General features: G+C 40.2%; 1 protein-coding gene across 2 annotated transcripts in view; it reads right to left on the bottom strand.

Annotated features, from left to right (window-relative positions):
- The window catches only part of grik2 (glutamate receptor, ionotropic, kainate 2), a 425,745-nt gene that overhangs the window by 107,100 nt on the left and 296,616 nt on the right, over nt 1-22,029 (bottom strand). For both annotated transcript variants that reach the window (XM_074682842.1, XM_074682843.1), the window contains exons 11-12: nt 9,495-9,701; nt 2,211-2,434 (exon numbers count right to left, since the gene is read on the bottom strand). In XM_074682842.1, coding sequence (XP_074538943.1) covers nt 2,211-2,434; nt 9,495-9,701 — 431 coding nt within the window. The remainder of the gene's footprint in view (nt 1-2,210; nt 2,435-9,494; nt 9,702-22,029) is intronic.

The following is a 22,029-nucleotide window of genomic DNA, read 5'->3' as shown; positions in this document are numbered from 1 at the left end:
ATTATTATTATTATTATTATTATTATTATTATTATTATAATTATTATTTTAAACTATTTATAGTCGTATTGCCATTTGAATGCTGTAACTCATTTTTCACCTTTGGACAGTTTTGAAGCTTTTATAGGTGTGCATTAGTTTCAACTGTGAAATCTGTCTTTATTATTATTATTTTTTTGTCTTTTTGCCGTTAATTATATATATATATATATATATATATATATATATATATAGATAGATAGATAGATAGATAGATAGATAGATATGTATATTTGTTCACCTCAAAGTACTTTGAACTTCATTTAATTTGTAAAAAGGTGTTATAAAAAGTAAAAAAGGTAAAAAAATAATAATAAATAAAATGATTGTATAAACTCAATTTACATTATACAGCTATCAATCAAGAAAGAAAGGAAAAAAAAACTTTTTTGATTTTGATTTTTGATTTTGTATCTTGTTCAGTGGATCATAGATCTGCCAGTGTGGGGCACCATATCTTCAATCCTTTACCTGACTCATGCTTGTGTTCAAGGATAATCCTTGTCAGCTTGTCAGCATGAGATTTCACACTCAATGACTCCATGCTTCTTTGATGTTTAGCAGTTGTGTACTGTATATACTGCAGTCACTGGTGATTTCTTAGAAAACATGTCACAACTCCCTCTCAGTTGTTGGTCAATCTTGTGCTGCCAGCTTAGCGCTGTAGTTTTGTGTGGTGGGCAGCTGCTGGCATGAGGGCACACTTCTTTTAAAGGTATGTGGCATCATCTTAGAAAGGAGTGAATAATGTCCAAAAATGAAGATTTTTTTTTTCAAAGTGTATTATGGGAGGAAAAAAGTTTCATTCAGCTAATTACGGTATTTTAGTGATCAGTTTTGTTAGAAGTTATTACATTTTATTAGCCACTCTTGAGTACCAAATGTAATGACTAACATTGTCTTATTCCTTAATGTTGATCACATATTTGTGATGACTACTAAACTTTCAACTAAAATGATGGTGTAAATCCTAAATTTCATTGTAGCTTTCTTCTAAAAATCAGCTCCCTGACTTCTCACACACCCCTGACCCCCCACAGAGAGCGATACATCAGCCGTGTTCGTCTGCAGAAACGCTTACAACAAGCATCTGTGGAGGGAATTACTTAAACTCTGTTGTACTCTCCTCACTGGGCTCAGCTGCTCCGAACAAGTCTAAAGCCATTTGAACTTTGGTGGCAGCGATTAACTGCAGTGAAAGACCTGAAATTATAGGTCACAGGCCCATTCATGAGAAAACTTCGGCTCAGATGGGAGAAAGAAATTCAAGGTGACGATAGAAAATACGCCTAAATGAGGGAAAAACTGCCTGTGGTTCCTGTGCATTTGAATCCAGGCATAGCAAAGTCGTCTGGACAGACATACTGGGCTTTATTTAAAGGTCCTCAGCTGTAATGGACACCAAAGTCAAAACAAAGGAGCATCCTGTGCTGAAATAATGAGGACTGCAAATACATCTGACTCCAAACCCTAATGTAACACTTACTGTACTTTCAAGTCTGTATAACTTTCTGCTTATAATGAGGACTCCGTGCCAGCTTTATCTCTGAGTCATGGTTTTGTTTGAAGCAAGGGGAAGAAAACAGGAGAAAAGAAAAGACAGCATGAACTCGGAGACACTGGGGACAGTGAGGGAAAGGTGGGAGAGGAGGGCAGCAGTGTTCACATCGAGCTTGACGCATCCCACACATACACACACGCACATCTGCAAGAGCACAATCTTTCTGCCACTCTCTCAGACAAATACACACAACCCTCAAACGGTTGAAAAGGCCTGAAACTGCTCTGTCTACGTAAGATCTGTGCTCCTGTGTGTGTCTGAGTCTCCTGTGGTTTGTTTACTGCTACAGATGTGGGAATAAGCAGGCCTGGAGGAACCTAGCAGGCGTGCAACTTCAAAACAAAATATCAACAGAGCAAAAAGAAGTAGCTTTTTACATGTATAATGGATAAAGTAAGCAAGTATTCACATAACACTGCATGAGGACATACAGCACTGAGCCTGAGCTCTGATAGATGACCATTGATTAGCTTTCACTACGTCCAGTCAGTGTGGTCAGGACACACTTCCTGCAATTAGGGAGATTAGCCTGTGGTTAGTTAGCTGAGGTTAGGCTGAGCGATGTGTCTGACTGTGTGTGAAGCTGTGATCACTGGAAGCGACATGTTACCTGGCTATGACAAACAGCACACAACTGACACCCAAGTAAGCCAGCAGAATATACATCCAGATATCAGGCGAGAGGGGGTTGAGGAAGGAGAAGACCCCAGGGTTGGTCCCGTTGGGCTTGCGGTACAGTATACTTATACCCAGCGTCATGAAGGGCTTGGAGAAGTCGATAACCTTCTCGCGCACGTAGGTGATGGCGAGGGGAGCCACTGCCAGATCAGCTCTCTGTCAACAGGAAACATAAAAGGAAAGAGAGATAGGCTATAAGTCACAGGCACAGGAAGCATTTAGAGGCAATCAAATTAAGAAAACAGGGTCTTTACACACTACAGAATCTGTCCCAACGCACTTAGCAAGAAATTTAAAGCCCTACCCTTCACACACACACACTCCCACAGCAGAACTCACCTTTCTCTCTCCTGAAGCTAAATCAAAGCATCTGTTTAGTTCTTTTACCCGTTTTCTCCTTCGAGGAGAGGCTGTGTGCTTCAGCTTCAGCTTCATACCACACCTCAGAAGGTCGACCAAAGACGATTTGACTCTTAAAACTAGTTAAGCTTTCTACAGACTGAAAGACAGTTTTACTAATTTAGACAAACCGCTGACTGAAGTACAGTTTTTACCATGACTGTTCTTAAAAAGTTGTCCTTAGCTTCTTTCAGTCTAAGACAACCCCGTAGCCTGGTTTCCACCAAGTGGTCCGGTATGGATCAGTTTAGTTTGGTACGGGTCTGATCAGTAAAATATGATCCTGTTAGCGTTTCCACAGCCAACCGTGCCCTTCATGGTAGGCCGCATATAAGCCAGGCCTCTGTAGCCATGTCAGCCACATAATAATGTGATGCATAGCAGCGCATTATGTACCCCACAAATAAATCCAACAAAGAAGAAAAACTCGACACAGTAAACAAAGAGGAACAACTGAAGACATCCAGCAACCTGTCTTCTTTGTGATTGGCATGTGGCTCTTTGATACAAAAAACAACCAATCTTTGTTTCAGAGAAGACTGCTGGCCACAAGGAGAAATGCAGCCGCCACTGTCGCATGGTAAGTGACGATTCTTTTGACCAATCAACAGACCCCCCCCCCCCCAAATAGTGGGATGGCAGGGGTCAGTAATTTGAGGACCTGTTCTAGTTTTTAGTCAAAGGAAACACCACAAAATGCATGTCGAACACAGCTGAACCACTTGAAGGAAACAGGGCTTTTCGTTGGGGCAGATGAAATGATGTCATGCATTGTACCTCTGCCTATGATTGTTTGAAGGTACAATTTAGTCAAAAACAAAAATATGCATTCTAAATTGTTCAAGAGGAAAGGTCATCTCCTTCCAGTACGTACAACCAGGGGGTGATTTGTTGGGTGGTGGTTGGGATCAACCCCTCCTCTAGTGTTTACTGTTTACTGCCCTACTTCTGCTGAATGAATTTGGGGGGGGGGGGGGGGGGGGTTACACATATCCTATATTGATGGCACTAACCTTTACCTGACCCAAACTGTCAGCAATCTTGGAATTCCGCTAGCATCTGTGTGAACATGGATTTAGAGCCATGAATCACATCCTCACAGGTGAGCACAACAGAGGGAACGTCCCTACACTTAACAGTCTTCTCTTCATCGCTGTTAATGGGCCATATTTGCCTTCGTTCCCTTTTCAGAACTTCACAGAGATGTGGATTAAAGAAGGGTGACTTACTCTAATTAGCTGAATTATTTTGACATAACGTGAAATCTCAATTGATCAGGTTTGATGTTAGGTTTTACAGTCTGATTGAGCCGTCGGTTTGCCATAAATCCTCTGCCATGTTGGCGTGATCGGCTTTTATCCGTGGTCCTGGAACTTAATTAGGCTATCACCCACACTCAGGTGTGGCCATCAAAGAACATTAAATGTTTCAGTTATTTTTAGTTAGCACTGACGATAAATGTTCAACGGTTTGAAATGTTATGGGGTCTATCCTCTTTTCTTTTTTAGTTTCTTTGTCAGATTTATTTTCATTTATTCATTTTGATAAACTGCACCCTGTACATGACAAAATCTTGATAACTTTGGCCCTGTTTTCATCAGTGAAACAGGCCGTAATGGCTGAAGATGAAAAGTCCCATCAAAGTTCAATTATTAAAAGGACTTTTTTTTTGCACACTGACTGGTTTGTGATTGTGGTTTGTGTGAAAAGAAAGTTTCTTGAAGAGAATTCTTGTCAAGAATAACCACATTTTTAAAGAATTCCATATTGAACAGAAATAGCTGTTATATTGTTGTGGTCAAAGCTACCACATTCCATTGCAAAACCAGTCATTTTTACCCTGCACAACAAGGCCTCAAGGGCGTTGTTTCCTGATGGTTTCAGTGGACTCTGCTGCCCTCGAAGCTGTCTGAAAGTAAAATTTGCATTCCTATTTTTTATTCATATCCCTACACTTTCCCTCACTTTGTCATCCAGAATTTGTTTTGTTTTTAAACTTTTGCACAGTAAAGATTAGGTAAAAGTTAAAAAGAAAAAAAATCTAATGGAACAATAGAAATTTAAATAAGCACACAAATAGATAGATACCACAAAAACCTTTTATTGAACAATCAACCAAAGCTAGGGCAAATTGACTGTTTTTGTAGATGGAGTCAGCTGGCTTTGAAGAGGGCTTCTTGACCACCATTTATGTTCATTAAAGAGGGAGTGTTCTGCTTTCCCATATCTTAAACAAAGATATAAAGTAACAATGCTGGATGTTCACACTAAATGTGTACAAATTTTCAAACTGCTACATATTCACATGTCGTAAAAATCCCTCTAAAAACAGCCTCACAAGATCTTCACGAGATTTTCACAAGACTTGCTGAATGATGAGGTCATCATATGAGGATCTACTACTAGGACCATGAGACATTGGAGGGACGGGCCTCAGACGCAAAGATCTGCCTCCAATAGGCTTTTCAGAGGGCTGACCAATCAGAGGGAAGGGGGTTTGTAGAGCTGGGGGCCTTAAAGAGACGGCAGCTAAAATGAAGTGTTCCAGACAGAGGCTGAAATTAGGGTTTCCTAAAACACCAGAGTGAGAAAAATAAGGATTTATTTTAGTTGTAAAGAGTAAAGCCAGAGGGACAATTTTAAAACCGAAACAAGCACAATACCCCCTCTTTAACCACTCTCCATTCTCTACTAAAAGACAGACGCTTTAAAGGATTGGCAGCAACAAAATGTAGTTGGATGTGCTTTTGGGGACTTTCCCTAATAGTGCTGTCTGGTTGCAAATCTTAATCTCTATAATCTGATTTTACTGCAAGAACCTAACAACCCACAACCCTATAAGGCTTTGGTATAAAGGTCTTTATTGCTTTTTGACTGCCTTTTACAAACCACAATATCTTATATATATATATATATATACAACAGTTTGGAAATACTCCAGAGCCAGGCTGACCACATAACATTTTTACCATCTTTGGAGTTATTTATGAAACACGGTAATAATTCTTTCTTGGTATGCTGAGGAGTTATGCTCATATGAGAGGTATATGCATTAGAGGTATAGAGGAAGGGGACAGAGCCTGCACAGGAAAGTCATGTTACCATATCTGGGCTGAAAACAGTGTCGTGCTGTTGACAGTTAATAAATCTCAGGCAGCACCGCGACTATAAATGCTAAACATTCGCAGCAAGGTCAAGTACTTCATTTCTCAAATATATATCCTTTTTGTCTCATGAAGGTTGCCATACATCACTCAAGGATAAAATGACTGAGCCTGCTGCTCACAGTTGTGGTACATGAAAATTTTTGCTGATATCAGCCATCTCTGAATTTCTCCCATCTTCTCTAAAGCAGCCCCCATACGACTAAAATACATCAGGATGTGTTTACTCCACTCAGCGCGCACCAGAGATAACTTTGGGAGATTTCTGTGACTGGATGTTTCCAACGTGCTCGCTTTAATTCAGCATTTCTCCCTCAAACTGAACTTCATTCTCGGTGAGTGCACATTCCCCTGCCTTCTGAGGGCCTGTCTGCTGCAATCACCATCTGTCTCAGTCAAGCCAGGAAGTGGGGCAGATCCATGCTGAACATCATGTCGCAGGGGACGGGGCCCTTCACCCATGAAAGGACCAGACTATCTGTCACAACAGCCAATCACAGTTCTGATCAAGAGCAGAGACAGAAGCCGGTCTGAAAGAGGCTTGACCCCTCGTGGGCGCTCCCTCTAACAGGGTCAGAAATCGACCAAACAGAGCAGATCTTTTTCTGCTCATGCAGTTTATCCTGAGTGTGTCTTTGTTGGGTGTAATGATCTTCACTGTGAGCAGATTGTGTGTGTGTGTTTTTAATAAGCTCTGTAGGGGAAACAAGTCACTGCAGAATCTATGCTATCCTCGCATCACTGTACTTTCAGAACAAGCTCGTGCTTGGCTCTCTCTTCTTAGTACCGTCTCACTCTGTTCAGGAGTCAAAGTGAGAGACTATTCTTCTTATTATCTGAACCTCAAACCAAGACCAAATGAAGTCTGTGCCTGGGTGATGACCCATGTTTGTACTGGTAAAATAAAATTTGAACATATTTGCCCATCCAAATGTGATGGCAATTTAAAAATGTTGCATCTGAGTTTGAATATGACCTCAAGCCACACAACCTTCTTTAATTTAGGTAAATTAATTTAAAGAGGGGGTATTGTGCTCCTTTAAGGCTTTACTATGTCTCAGGTGTCTCTGTAGTGTCTAGCATAATTCAGCTAAAAAAAAAAAAAAAAAAATCCTTTTTTTCTTCTCACTTGTGTTTTAGGAAATACTTTGTTTTGGTTGCTGTCTCTTTAAGACTACCAGCTCCACAAACCCCCTTCCCTCTGATAGGCCAGCACTCTTGAGACCTGTCAGGGGACAAAGCTATGGTTAGACCTTAGTGTTTGAGGCCCACCCATTTAATACGTCATGACCAAGTTAGGGGTTTTAGTTATGATGTCATCGTGACAGGAAGTCTCAGTGAGATCTTGCGCCATTTTTAAAACGGACCATTTTGATCAGTTTACCCAAAATATTCAGGGATTTCCACAACATATGAATATGTAGAGGTTTGAAAATCTTCCCTCCGTTAGCATGACCTGGCTAAGACTAAATGGCTTAAACAGCCCGACACAGACACACTGGGAGCCAAAGTAGTATACACATGAACAAGAACACGTGCAAGAAATGGAGCACTCTCTAGGGGTCAAGAGGTTATTTTATGCTGCATGGACCTCAGCTTTTTGAGGGTTTTTTTTGAGTAAGTCACTTCGGAATACATTTTAGGCTGAGTGTTTAGAAAACCTGAAACCCATTCACTAAAATTTGGGAATTTGACTCAGTAAAGCAGTGAGGGGGCTGTCACACTGGCCAGCAGGATCGTGGCGTACTCAAGCACAATTGCAATCCCCTGCAATGCTTTCCCAGCTGGCCAGTACAACCCGGGGTCACATGACTGCTCCAATGTGAACCAGGCACACACATGGCCCTCCTACATCATTGTGAAGCATCTGCTTACAAATCATGGTCTCAGCAGAGTCAGCACAATAGAGAACATGGAGATCATTGATAGGACTTTGGTGACTTTTTGGCTCATGTTAAGTCAGTTTGGTCCAACACAGCCCTTTAACACCCCAGTTATTGTTTAGAAATTGTTTAGTATTAAGTGTACCGTGCCAAAGCACACCTGTCTAATGTATGCCGAGGCAGAGAAGTGTACTGTGCCTGAGTAAGGTAAACTTGTGGTCACACTGCCCAAACAAACTGGACTTTACAGGTGAAGCATGCTTTGGCTTGGTACAAATTGATCGTATGACCACACCCTAAGTTGCTTTTATGTGTTACCTTTTGGATCACATAAATGACAATGGGGGTGAGTGCCCATGGTAGACAAGAGCCACCAGTGATCCTATTGAGATGAAACAGTGACATATTTTGGTGAGTTTAAAGAAAGATGTAACTGTCTTTGATTAACATCCCCTTCCTCTTGAACACACAGCTCTATTCTTTCTGCCGTGTTCTCAGATACATCAAATAGCAATCTGAGCCTGATATAGTAGCAGGAACCATGTTGCAGTCATTGCAATCTATTTGTCTCTATACGTCACTAGTGAAAAAGTTGAAAAAGTCACTGGTTTTAAATTAAAAAGAAAAAACCTGCTCTCAACATTTAAAGTAAACCATCACACAAAACCCTCTCTAAAGTTTGAGGGGTATGAACCAGGTGAAGTTTTGTCCCACCAATGGGGTGGACTTATAATTGAATAACACATAAAAGATGTAATGTTTTCTGTCTTTCCAAAGTGCCTTGAAACAAGTTTAGCGGAAGATTCTGAGGGATTTTCCAGAAAAAATAAAATGTCAACTTTTACAGGAATAATCCTGCTCAGTTGTTTCCTCTGTACATGTGTGTCAGTGTCTGTGTCTGCCTCAACCCCCTCCACTGCCTGTATGTTGCTGTTCTGGTTGTATGGGCACGTTTCTGGGTGGAAAGTAAGTGTGGCTACCTCAACCAAACACAGCGAGCCCAGTGCACAAGCAGCTCATTGGTGGATGTTGTAGGGAGACAGAAAAATTCAACCAAAGTGAAACAAAACAGCAAACAGAAACAGCTTTTTAGTCAATGAGGGTGAAGCTTGGCTCAACTTTCACTCACTTCCAGGCTCTTGGAGAGCAGCACAGGATGAAGAGCGACACAAGTTCGCTTTTTGCTAATCATCTATGTGTCAAATAACCGTGGTTAGCTTGTGCTAACATGCCATCATCAGGTGCACAGCTCTCAGGTCTCTCCCATGTAGAAACGTGATGCAACAGGTGGTTGCTGGGCTCGTGAGTGTACTCACATAGTCATGGTCGGAGGTTGTGGGTGTGTGTGCTGCTGCTGGCACTGAGCCAAGATGGAGGAGCAGACCCTATCTCAATATCTATTTATTTTATTTTTTTAATCATAACATCCCTGTTTCTTTTTTTTTAATCTTTAAAAGAAACAGCTCTTTGGAAATCATTTGAGATTTCTAATCTTAACTCTAAGACAGCACAAAAAGAAGATATTTGATTAAAGCTGAAAGTTTGAAATCATAAAAAAAATATTATTTAAGGAAATGATCAATCAGTCATAGTTAAGGACATAGGATAGCATCTGGAGTGGCCAACCAGATCTCTAGCAAACCCAACTCTCTTGATCATTTATAGCCTGTACGTAACACGTGTAATGGAATCTTTAGGTAGAACTATGACTCAGCTGGAGTGATCCTGCAGTTATCAAAGCTGGTTTAAAAATGAAATTATAAGACTCACGTGGTCCATTAGCTCCTTCACCATGCCGTTCCACTGGCCCGTGTTCTCATCCTGAGCGCCGTATCTCCCGTCCTCCACCAGGCGGACCTCGTACGTGAAGCCCAGGATGTTGGACAGCTCCCTCAGCAGGTCGATGCAGTAGCCCTCGAAGCGGTCGTTCCCGTACAGCGGCTTGTCAGACTTCTTGAACATCACATATGGCTCCTCCTGTCAGTGGAAAATAAAGTGGAGGACGGATGAGCCCCTGCAGTCCATGGCGTCTTTTACCTGCTGATAAGACCTATCCCAGAGTCTGTCTGATGTGTGAGATAGCCCAAACACACACCAACCCAGCAAGCAAAGCTGTGTTGTGGGTTTCTGTGAGTGTGTGTGTGTTTGCCAGCAGTGCCAGTCCTGTGATGTGGGCTGGGTTGGGTGCAAAGTGAAGCATGACCATAATAAGAGATAATCCCCCCGTATCAATGACTCTGTGCTCCTCTCAGGCTTAGCGGGCTGGCTTTGGGCCCGGGCCCAGCTTTCAGGACACCGCATGCTTTGTCAATAAGATAAGAGGTGCTGATAGACGGACACAAAGAGAGGGAACGAGAGCCGGCACAGCAGCTCTGTTCACACAAACAGCTGGGGAGATTACTAATGTCTTCTTTTATGCTTCTCCTTTCCTCTCCTCCACGCTTCACTCCCTGCTTCCTCCTCCTCCGCCTCCTGCTTCCTCCCTTCTTTACCTCCGCTCCACGCACCATCTGTCTCTGTTAGCCTTAGACGCTCATTCTCACCCAACGTCCCTCAATTCAACAGCTCCCTTGTCTCTCTCAGACAAATAAATCCTAAAATATATACCGTCAGACAGGTGTTGTTTATAATATAACTGTGCTATGAGTAGGGGAAAAAAAATCATTAAAGATTGCTAACAGCTTTGACACATTCCACTGGCTGGAGTTTGAACAGCATGCAGGCTGTAAGACGTGTGCATGAGGGGGTAAAAACAAACAGTTTGTTCTCTTCACTGGTGGTGTCAGCCAAACAAACAGACTGCCGCGGCTCTATATCTCATAAATATGTCTTATAACAGCGATAATGGACAGATGTTGGGGATAATAATTTCCCTGCAGCACGATGGGAGAAAAAGTTATATTCTGGAAGGAAAAAGGAATAACAGGAAGCCAGATTTCTGAGTGATCCCTACAGGGTGACGCTTTCCTCTGGCAGTCATACATCACCTGTTTAAAAGGTCTGAAGCATATGGAGTGGAGTGAATGAGGCCGTCTGACCACATGTTGCTGGTCAAACAGCGCACAATCTGGGCACTGGGTGTTAAGCCCTGATTACTGATGGGTGTTTAAACACAGACCAAACCAACCACTGTGTCTGATCTCATTGTAAGTGTGCTTCAGTATACACAGCAAGTTTCAGCCTCTACTTTTGACCTTGTTGTGTAGCCAGAGTCATCACATCAGATAAAACTGATTTCTTTAGAGAGCAGTTCCTGTTGACACTGTGGGAAAACTTCTTAATCCATTCATTACATGCAAAAGAAAGAAAGAAAGGAAGAAAGAAAGAAAGAAAGAAAGAAAGAAAGAAAGAAAGAAAGAAAGAAAGAAAGAAAGAAAGAAAGAAAGAACCATGGGATTTTTCATAGTGACCGGCTATTCAGCAACAAAAAATAAAGAAAATGTGAGGTGCAATATGAGATGCATCAAATGAATTGCCGAAGGAACAAACAAACAACCACAAACATGAACACATTATGGGCTAATCTATGAGTGTTCTACTTGTGCGATTAATGGTGAATAAGCTGGCTACAGTCTGAATTTAACCTAAAAAATGTTCAGTTCAAAGTAGGGCTGTCAAAATTGGTGATAATTATGTGTTAACTCTAATTTTTCCTAACACCACTCTGATTTTTGTTTATTTATTTAACGCACAGTTAATGCACACATTTCTGTGTATGACCCTTGGCCCACCCCATAGGTTGGGAAATCAGGAATCCATGCAGCACTAACACAACATTGGTGTTGACAAGCAGAAATGAGTAAAGACAGTGTTTTAAATGGGACCTTCAGCTTTAAAGCCCTGCCAGACGGCACACTGGCCACCTAGACCAGGGATGTCAAACTCGTGCCACAGAGGGCCAAGAGGCTGCAGGTTTTCCTTCCAACCAAGAACTTCACCAGCTGATTCCACTGATTACCTCACTTTCAAGCAGAGAGCAGGGATATATATATATATATATATATATATATATATATATGTATGTATACGGCTGATTAATTGCAATAAACACCAATTGGAAATTCTAAAATAAAAAGAACATAAAAGGAGTTTAATAACTGTTTACCCCTGAAGTTGGGATTTCCTGCTGGGAATTGGTGTGGGTGCTCCAGCTCCGAAATTCCGACTGGACATGCACTGATCGATCAGTGTCCATTTCCTTAATTTTGAGGGATCGGTGATCGGTTATCAGGGATCGGCCCATCCTTACATATGAAACTGATCTTATAGAACTCAAGGAAGGTCTGACAGCCAGCCATTGTTGCTTTTTACTCTTAGATCTAAACCTCAGGACACTTTATTGGTTGTTTAAGTTTAAATGTAAAGATTTATTTTTTCACAGGTATTGTTCAATGAGTTTTAATGAAAAAAAGATTGGAACATTTAAGGTAAATGCTGTCAGTTATAAAAATTAAAAAATAAAAATTGGTATCACAGGTCAGGTTTTTTAAAGGTTGGTGATCGGCCAGAAAATTGGTAGCGGTACACCCAAATTCCGACCTCAGGGGGCGTTCCAGTTGGGCGTTCCCACTCAGGTCTCATAAAAGTCCGACTTCTGAGTATAAATGGAACATTAACATTAACCTTTGCTATAAGACACTTGAAAAACAAAATGAAGGTCTTTTTTACCAGCAATCACATCATCCATGCAGGTTACTCGTATTTTCATGATACTGGTAGAGTCGTATTTTGCTAAAAATTAGTCCAAAGAATTAAGTGTAATCTGTGTTATTTTATGAGTGAGTCAAAAAAAGTGTGTCATATGGCCTGTTTAATGTTATTAAATGATGTAACAAACCCCTCCTTGTTGACCCTCTGACTGAGTACAAAGACAGAGACAGAGTTTGACTGGAGAAGAGCAAACACACACGTCTGTGTGAACCACTGAACATAAACCTCACTCTCTGGTTTTGAAATCATTAGGACAGACCAGAGCTAACAGATAAAAACCAAGCGATGGCACTAACACACAGGTGGAAAGGCACAGTGTCCTTTATGTGATGTGTGTACAGCTAATGAACTTTATTTTCTCCATCACATTCCTCATCGTACATCCCATTGCCATGGTAACTGAAACCAAAGCTGTTTCAATGGTGTTGGCATTGTGCTTTAAATCCACACCGGTAGTTTTCTCAGGAGTTTTATGGCTGTTTGCAGAAGGATAATAATCTTTGATACAGCTCACATTACAGGCGGAGGGATGAAGATGTTTTTATGATTTCCTCTGGTGGGATTAATCAGGTTGTTTCAATTCAATAAAAGAGGAAGGCACCGTCTTACTTAAAACCACTCCTAAGTAATGAGGCACATGGGGCTCTTAGCTCTGTATCAGGGCTAACTGATTTCTAAGAGATGTCTTCATACTGTGGCGGTAATGATCCTCCTGTTCCGGTTCATTGTTTCGTCCTTTTTGTGAAACAGTTTGTGTGAATCATCCTCGTCTTCCTCTCCAGATGAAACATCTCTGGACCGTCCATCTTTGACTGTCACAGAGCAAACTGAGCCTTTGTGTTTCTGTTTTTGTAACTCTGTTAGCTCTAGTTGTTCGGTAGCTCTATATTTATCTTTGTAGACTGGAAGTTAAGTGTAGTTTGTGCTTATTTATCATGCTCTGGGTGACTTCAGCTGTCACTGTGAGAATCTATTTAACTGTCAAATTCCGTTACAGGTAATGAGAAATCATGTGGGTGGGCTTGAATTGAAAGATTAAAAAAATAAATAAAATGCACTGAATCTTTATTCAACCAGAAAATGACTTATTCAGATCAATTTTTTTCTTTTTCAAGAGTGTCCTGGTTGAGATAGGCAGCAGCACAGTTTACAACATTTCTGGCAAAGCATATAAGTGTTAAAAAGAAGAGGCTCCAGTATGGAGCCTTGGGGGACTCCACATGTTATTTTTGTCTGCTTAAATGTACAGTTACCTATAGACACAAAATAGTCTATGTCCATGAGGTAAGATTTAAAACAACTGAGTGCATTCAAACATTTTTTTTGTTGTTGTTTTTATGCCTTTAATTTGACTGCAGAGAGGGCAGTGGATAGAGCAGGAAACTGGGCAAGAGTGGGAAGTAACATGCAGGAAAGGAGCTACTGGCCTAAACCTCTAGGCCAGCTGCGCTACTCAACATATGCTTCAAGGCATTTAAAAAAAACTTCAGTTCAAATGAATACCGGCTTCAAATATCAGTTACTAGCCTCCTTGACTACCGATGATAAGCAGTTATACCAGCCATGAAAAAAATAAAGCACATCGGCCTATCTCTAGTATAAATAACGCAAAACACCGAGAACTGAATACTTCTCCTTTATTGAATTTACTTGAAAGTCTGCCTGAATGAAATGTTTTAACTTGCTCATGAGCACGTTTCCACTTATTATAACACAAATGTAACACCATACTTAATGTATGTTGCATGGAGGTAGGATCCATCATTTCTGATGCATTCTGAAAAAAAAAAAAAAAAAAAAAAAAAAAAAAAAAAACAGAAATCCAAACCCTGATTCTCTCAAAGCTCCTTCCTGGTTTTTACAGATGAAATCTCATCACTCCTGTCTGCACTCAACTCCGTTGGCTCTCTGTGAGATGATTTTTACTGGTCATATTCAAAGTTTGTGTGGGGCTTGCATCAAGCTACATCACAGAAATGTTGACATCCTATGAGCCGTCTTGTAGTCTTAGATCTTCAGGTGGAGTTCTCTTGGTCATTCTAAAGTTTGAAAAGCTGGTCAAACCTTTTCCACCTGGGCCCCTTGACTTGACATTCCCAAGGAGATAAGATGAGCAGAGTCAGAAACATCTTTTTAAATCATTCATTGAAACTCACTTTTACATACTTACTTATAATTTTAACCTGTTGATAGTATTTTAATTCCAATAATTACTCTCTTTTTTAATTCCTTTAGTTATTCAAATTTATATTTATTTATATATATTTATTTATCAATTTATTTATTAATTCATTTATTTCTTCATATTCACTTATGCATTCATTTATCTATTTATCTATGATGCTTTTAAGTATTTCCTCTGTCAATCTTTTTTTTTTTTTTTTTTCGGCTTTTATCTCATTCTCTTACAACCCTTTCTATCTTTCAATTTTCACCTGATATGTAATCTTTTCATCCTGATAGTTGACATGATCATAAATATTTTATTCCTTTGGCCAAAGTCATTGTCAGAGAAACACAAACAAATAAACAAACAAAAAAACAAGCTCAAAACCCATGACAAGTGATATGTTTACAATGAAATAACTATCTCCAAATGAATTTAAAAAATGACTTCTACAGTTTTACACATGGAAACTACATTTTCCATACTGAAATCCAGACCCCTTCACACATCATATATTTTCATACAATATGTAATCATACACCACACACACAGGAATATAAAGTTACCTACTCCTTTTCTTAAGAGGCTAAGTTATTCATGAACATCTCTGCTGTTATTTCAGATTATCTCTTTTCTTTCTTATCTGTCTGAAAGGACCTTTAGTCCAAGTTAACTGTAAATTCCTCCTCAGCTCCTTTAAATAATAATTACCCTCCTCTTTTTATTATTCCACCATTTTCTCCCTCTCTCTATTTGCTGCCGTGTTAACGAGCCGAACAACTGTTATCTAGCATGTCGAGCACAAAGAAGCCATTGTGAGCCCATTAGCAGCTTCTGCCCTCTGACCTCCTGTCAGCTGTGAAAGACTGTAATTATCATAAACAGTGGCCGGGCACATTAACAGAGAGCATCTCTCTCTGGAACAACCTGCGCTACCTGTGATTCCTCCTGGTCATTATCAGAGCTCTTACCTTGTTTCCATGCAACTGGAAAATGGAGCAAAGATGGCTTTTTATTATGTTTTCATGACTAGAAGCAGAGGAGTGCAGAAATTCCTCTTAAGAAAATCCTTCAGAACGGAACCTCAGAGTTTTTCTTCTAATTAAAGAGACTCAGTTCATTGTGATGCGAGTCCAGACAAGTAGTATCAGGTTTATTCGTAAAGGCTAAAATCAGATTATTTGTCAGCTGTGCAGCGTGTTCTGCCAAGCTCATTCAAATGAAGAAATAATTCATGCAATTTATTTTTTATTTATTTTTTTTGACTGAGCACGGGCGTTGGCCAATCAAGATTTAAAATGTCTGTGTTTTAAGAATAAAAGCCTCCAAAGAGAAAGGCTGAAAAAATATAAACTTCACGCATGGAATATATATGATCATTTTAAAATGTAATGCTAGAAACAAGATTCACATTAATTGGTACAGAGACAACTACACACTAAAAAAGTGTAAAAACTAACAATAATAACAACAACAACAACAACAACAACACATGTAAACACCAAAGAAGTGCGGGTTTAAAACAAACCTGCTTAAGAAAGGAAACTCAAGAGAAGCAGAGTCCTTCAGAAGTAAATCCCAGGCCAAAAAGAAGTAAAAAAAGAAGAAAAAAGTAAGAAAGAGAGAAAGAAACTAAAGGTGATAGAGCTTTCTCCATCAGAGCTCCCTCGACTTTGTAATGACCTGCCAGAGGAGATAAGTCGTGTAGAGTCTGTCGCTTTGTTAAAGTCACTTTTAAAAACTCACTTTTACTGACTGGCTTTGATGTGATGCTGTCTCTGTCTTTCATTTTTATCTTTATCTTATTTTGGCCTTGCTGTTAAAGTTCATCCTCTTTTATTTACTTCTTCTATGCTATGTTAACATATTAATGTAAAATTGTACTTTTATTCAAATTTTATTGAATGTATGACTCACCTTTGTTTCACTTTTAATCCTTTCATTGACACTCTTTTAGGCCTTTTAAATGTTTTATCTTTTGCTGATGTGTGTTATTCTAATTGATCTTTTAATACTATTATTACTTTATTATCATTTATTATTTTATCATCATTATAATTTCATCTTTTCATATTTGCTGTCCTGATTTTTGTTTTTAACTGCCTTATTACCTTCTTTCTTTTTCCTAGTTCATGTTTTAGCCTCTATTTCAGTCCTCATGGTCTTATTTTATGTTGCATTGTTCTTGTATTGTCTGGGTTCCTATGACATTCACTCCTTGAAAGGGTCTTTATACCTTGTTTCCTGTTTCCCTGTGCTTTGTTGTCTGCACGTTCCTTTATGTTATCAAAGCACTTTGTAAACTTCTGTTTCAGTGATATTTAAATAAAGGTATTATTATGTTATTATTAAAAACAAACAAACTAACTGAAGTCTCCTCCTACTGACATATTGTATGTTTGCAATGTAACTATCATCATTACATCCAAATTCAACAGCTGGTTCCTATTTGAGACTATGGTGCAGCTTTAGCACAGTAACCTAACCAAACTGAGATGATCTGTAGCAATATTCATACACTTGTTGTTGTTTCATCTAAAATAATTAATCCCACCTGAAATTGTTTCACATCAAACATTAAAATGTTTATTTTTATGTTATTTGCTCTGAAAGACCCACTTTATGTTGTACTGGAGATTTGTCACTTTAGGCACGGACAGTGTCATTTCTCTAGATCTGCCTCTGGTCCATCTCCTCTCCATCAGCGCACCAGAACTGAAAGGTTTCACTTCCAGTCAATGTGTTGACTTCCATTGGCTTTATTTTGCTCTTTGGCAGATATGGTTGGCCGAAGCCTGTCACAGACTGCAATTTTGCAGGTTGCATGAAGCCAGAGCATGTTGCATCAATCGACACTGAACAGGTCAAGCAGGACAGGAAGCTACATTAAATCTGAAGAATTTTCAGTCAGTCCTGGAATTATCAGGTTGGAGGTTTTTAGAGGCCAATAAGGACAATGGCCCTCATTTATCAAGCATGCTTACGCCTGAAAAATGGGTGTATGCACCTTTCCACGCACAGATCAGCATTTATCAGTCTGAAAGTGGGCATCGGGTACACTCAAATCCCACTCCAGGTCTGAGTTCGTGTACGCATGTTTTATGTCAGTGGAGAGCGGGGTGCAGCGAGGGAAATCCTCTGTGGAGGAGAATTATTTGATCATATGAACGCAAAACATTTTCAGAATTAAAAACTGATGTAACTGTTTGCTGTTATTCCGCCAATCTATAAAATACTTAGCTATGAAAGAGCAGCAGGAGCTGTCAGCTGATTTCTACATTTGAAAAAATGTTTCCTCGATCGGTTTAGCTAAAAAAATGTGTAAATAGAGAGGCTGTTACAAGTTTTTCATGCACTCCCATGTTCATGATAAAGTCTCTGCAGAGAACATTCGGATGATGCTGGATCAAACTTTTAGAACAGATTTTTATTTTAAAGAAGTGGTATTGAGTACAAGATTTACTGTGAAGATGATAAGATGATATTGATCCTTACAATATTACAATATAAAAGTGAACTGTGTGCGTAAAAGTTCAATTTCAAATTCATAACATTTACACAAGATCACAACCTATGTGCTCGTCTCGTGGTACGAATAATCATGAAACTCAGGTCTACCTGTGCGTTATTGCGCACGATGGACACACTTCAGCTCCACTCCCTCCTCAGTCTGTGACAGGTTCAGGCTGGAGTCTGCAGCTTCTTTCAGAGCTCAAACACATCTTTAAAATAAAACTTTACACGTTTCTGGACCTGAACGGAAACAATGAATAATATTGAGGCTTCTAACAGTCAGACATAGTGGATGAATTAATCAAGGTATAAACAAAGGATGTGTAAATTAAATGTTTAAATCTCTGCTTTATTTTAGTTTGTCACATCCACGCTGCTGAATCACTGCAGTGACTTCCTTGCAGGTGAGTTTTTTTCTGATTCACACTTTTTTTCCGGCTGCCAAACAACACGGCGTCATTTCCTCTCTACCTCTGTTGCTATGGCGTAGTCGATTACCGGCATGGAGAAGTTCCCTTTTTCCCGTAATGCGTCTCTCCATGTCGTAAATCCCGTGGGTTCGGCCAGCTGAATATTTAGGGGCGTGTTATGTAAATTACGATTGTTTTCAGCCCACATATATCAACAGCTGATCAGGCATACACCATGACTGGCCCTGGAACACACGCTTCATAAATCACACGCGAACATTGCCGCACACTGATTTTTACACCCAGATCTGCGCAAATTCCCACGCAAGATTAATAAAAGAGGGCCAATGTGAATGAGAAGGGGGTCATCATTGAGGTGGGGAGCTGTTGATTCAAAATTACTTCAAATACCCTTTGAAAACACAGCTGCTGGATGGTGACAGACATAGGGACACTTATACAGGTTGGACCAGGTGGAAATTTGATGCACAATTGTTTGGCTCCGGACTTAAATAACTTTGTTAATGTGAAAGTCCAGAAACCTGCATTTCTTTCGAGTTTGAGTTAGAAGATGTTTACAGTCTGGTTCAAAAATAACTTTGCACTTGGCTGAGGGCTGAATTTCCTGTGTTGTTCACATATTTTGAAAACAATAGGTCTATAAGTTTGGCGGAATTAAGCATGATTGTGTTATTGTCTGTTTCTGCTGACCTTACAGTTGTTTGCTTGGAGTCTTAAGTCTTGATTCAACCAAAATTTAGTGGAGTCACCTTTTCTAATTTGATGACCATCGTCTTTGCAAGCATAGAGCATAGAGAGGTCAGCCTCTCTGGATAAACAGTGTTATTGTTGGCTGATATGTGTTGATCTGTACTGAAGATCCTCTTCTATAATCAATACTGGTGGCGCATTAAATCCCTGATCTGTATTCATAAGCTGATGATGTGTTCCTTCACTCTATACACAGCCTGTCAGAGGTTTGAGTCTAAGGTTGAATAAAAAGATAAAAGCATTTCTGAGTTCCTCTTCACTGTTCCTCTCTCCACAGCATACACACAAACACACAAACACAAACACACACTGCCTCCCGTCTCCTGCAGAGAGGCTGGCTGCAGACGGCGGCCGGTGTATCTTTAATTAAAAGCAGAGAGCGAAGGAGAAGCCAAGTATCTCCGTAAAGCAAACCTAATTAAAGCTATAGCACAGCCATCTCTCTCTGCAGACTCCCCTTAAACACACATCCAAGCTCATCCTTCTTCTACAAATTAAAAACAATGGATTTTGTGCCGGAGACAAAACAAATGATGCTGCCTTATTTGAGTCCTTTTCAAACATTATTTTAGTGTTATTGATTCCCGTCCATGCAGCGCGGCACAGAACAAAGAAAATCATCCAGGTGCTCTCAGCACGCAGCGCTGTGATGGAAGACGGCCCATTGGCTGGAAAATAAAGTAAGAGATGCTGATGCCTCTGACTGTTTTACCACACTGCATTAAATAAATTGATAAATAAATGGATAAAGGTGTAAAATGCAAGCACATGGTAGTGCATGTGTCTGTACTGCATTACATTAATTTAACCACTGGACGAAGCGCTCGTTCTCCATAAAGTGAAAAAAACTGATCAGATTCAATTCAAGTCAGTCTCATACATTTTATAATGAGATCCTAGTGTTGATAGAAGGAAGTTGTGGTAATTTGAAGCCACAGTCCTATTGTCTGAACTACAAAGTTTTGAGTCACTGTAAATCCACACAACCTGTTGAAAAACCCAGTCATTCCCACACAGACCAGGGCCCTCAGTCATGAAGGAGCCCCCCTGCAACATCTCCACAGAGCCAGCCGCCGTTTGACGCCCCTGACCAACCTGAAGCTCCATTGGTTCATTGAAGGAAAAAGACCCAGATCATGATGGCGCCCCCTCCACTGTGCCGCCGTGAAAACATCTCCAGTGGGATCTCCAGTTCATGTCAGTAACGTTGGAGCTGTAGTAACTTTTTGTGGTGCTTTGTGCCTCCTGCAGGCCCCGTTGGGATTGGCCCCTAATTCCTCTGCCTAAATACTTCATCCCTGAATATTCTAATACCCTGATATTAGACTATTGAGGAAGAAGACGCAGAGTCCAATCTGCCAAGGAGTTCAGTCAGCCTGAATCCAAAAAACTTTATTCAAAACAAGCCATCTTTAACAAAGTGAGCCCCTTAGGTCTGCAGTGAATCAGCTAATATCATCCTCCTAGGCCTCAAACAACCTAAAAGCCTCCCCAAAACCCCAAGACCCCAGAAAAACCTGCAGTAAAACCTCTACAGACCCTTCTAAAAACCCTTCTAAAGACCTCTATAGACCCTAAGAAAAACCCTTCTAAAGACCTCTAAGTACCTCAAAAAACCCCTCTCCCCCAAGTCAGAAGAGTCAGCTTCTTTCATATTCTTGTGTTGGGCTTTCCAGATGATATGCAAGACATTCCTTTCCTCAGGACAACGTGTTGATTGGCTATTCTTTTCTGAGCAACAGCTGTCCTTCATAAAAGAAACTTCTGTTGTAACTCAAGTTGGAGTAGGCTCAGGTTCAGTGTTCTCATATGTTTCCATGTTATTTCTGTCATAGCTGGCCTTGGACTTGCATGTCAGCTGACACTTCAGGAGGGAGACTGGTGGGACATTATGTCTTCATTTGTCAGTCAGAAAGAGGAAATCTTTAAATGTAAGAATGTTACTCAGAATCCACAGATCCTTTAAGGTTTTATTGATCTAACAGCAACATTACAACAATCAGCCATTTACAACAATGATCCATTGGGCAGTGTCCAGCTTCATCCCCTGTACTCTTGAAGAAATTGAAAGCAATGTCTGTCACCTGTCATTCTGTTATTTATGGTTCTGTTTACTCCTACCCCAAAGCTGAGAGGGCAGGAGGGACAACTGGAAGCTAAGTTTAAACTGATAAACATTCCTTAGTATAAGTAAGATGCTGTACAATTCTTGAGTTTTTTAGATTGTCCCTTAAAAAATACTACAACAAAGCCATCAGGACGTCAAGGTTCAGTTTTTTTCTCCTCCTCCCCTTTCAGTGTCTCATGTTTGCTGCTTTCTGAAAAAGTCCAAACGGTGAGTTTGTGGCGTTGAAGGAGACGAGGTCTTTGAAGACGTGTTTTGTTCTCAAAGATCTTTTCTCTCGGACATCGTCTGATGGTTATTGGGCTGCAGTTGGCTCCAGTAACGACCTTAATTTGGGTTGAGGATCGTCCTGTGTCTTGACGGACAGCCAATCATATCCTCTGGCTCAGCTCTGGTGAAATGTTTCAGGGTCGACCTCTGAACTTTTCTGCTCCATAACCCTCAGGATTTCCTCTTTGTAGAAATCCAAAATGTCTGTCTTACTGTGTCCAACCTCAGCAGAGATGGTGTGTTGTGAGAGGCCTTGCTGATGCAGCTCAACAATCGACCACGTTCAAAGGGAGCAATATTTTTAGCCTTTACCATCAGAAAGTCATGACAGAGAGAAAA

This window comes from Halichoeres trimaculatus, unplaced genomic scaffold (assembly GCF_033239565.1).
Source record: "Halichoeres trimaculatus isolate MK-OKI-2021-1 unplaced genomic scaffold, fHalTri1.1 fHalTri1_scaffold_12, whole genome shotgun sequence".
NCBI lineage: Eukaryota > Metazoa > Chordata > Actinopteri > Labriformes > Labridae > Halichoeres > Halichoeres trimaculatus.
The sequence above is the reverse complement of the archived record's forward strand: the minus strand, read 5'-3'. Positions and strand labels throughout refer to the sequence as shown.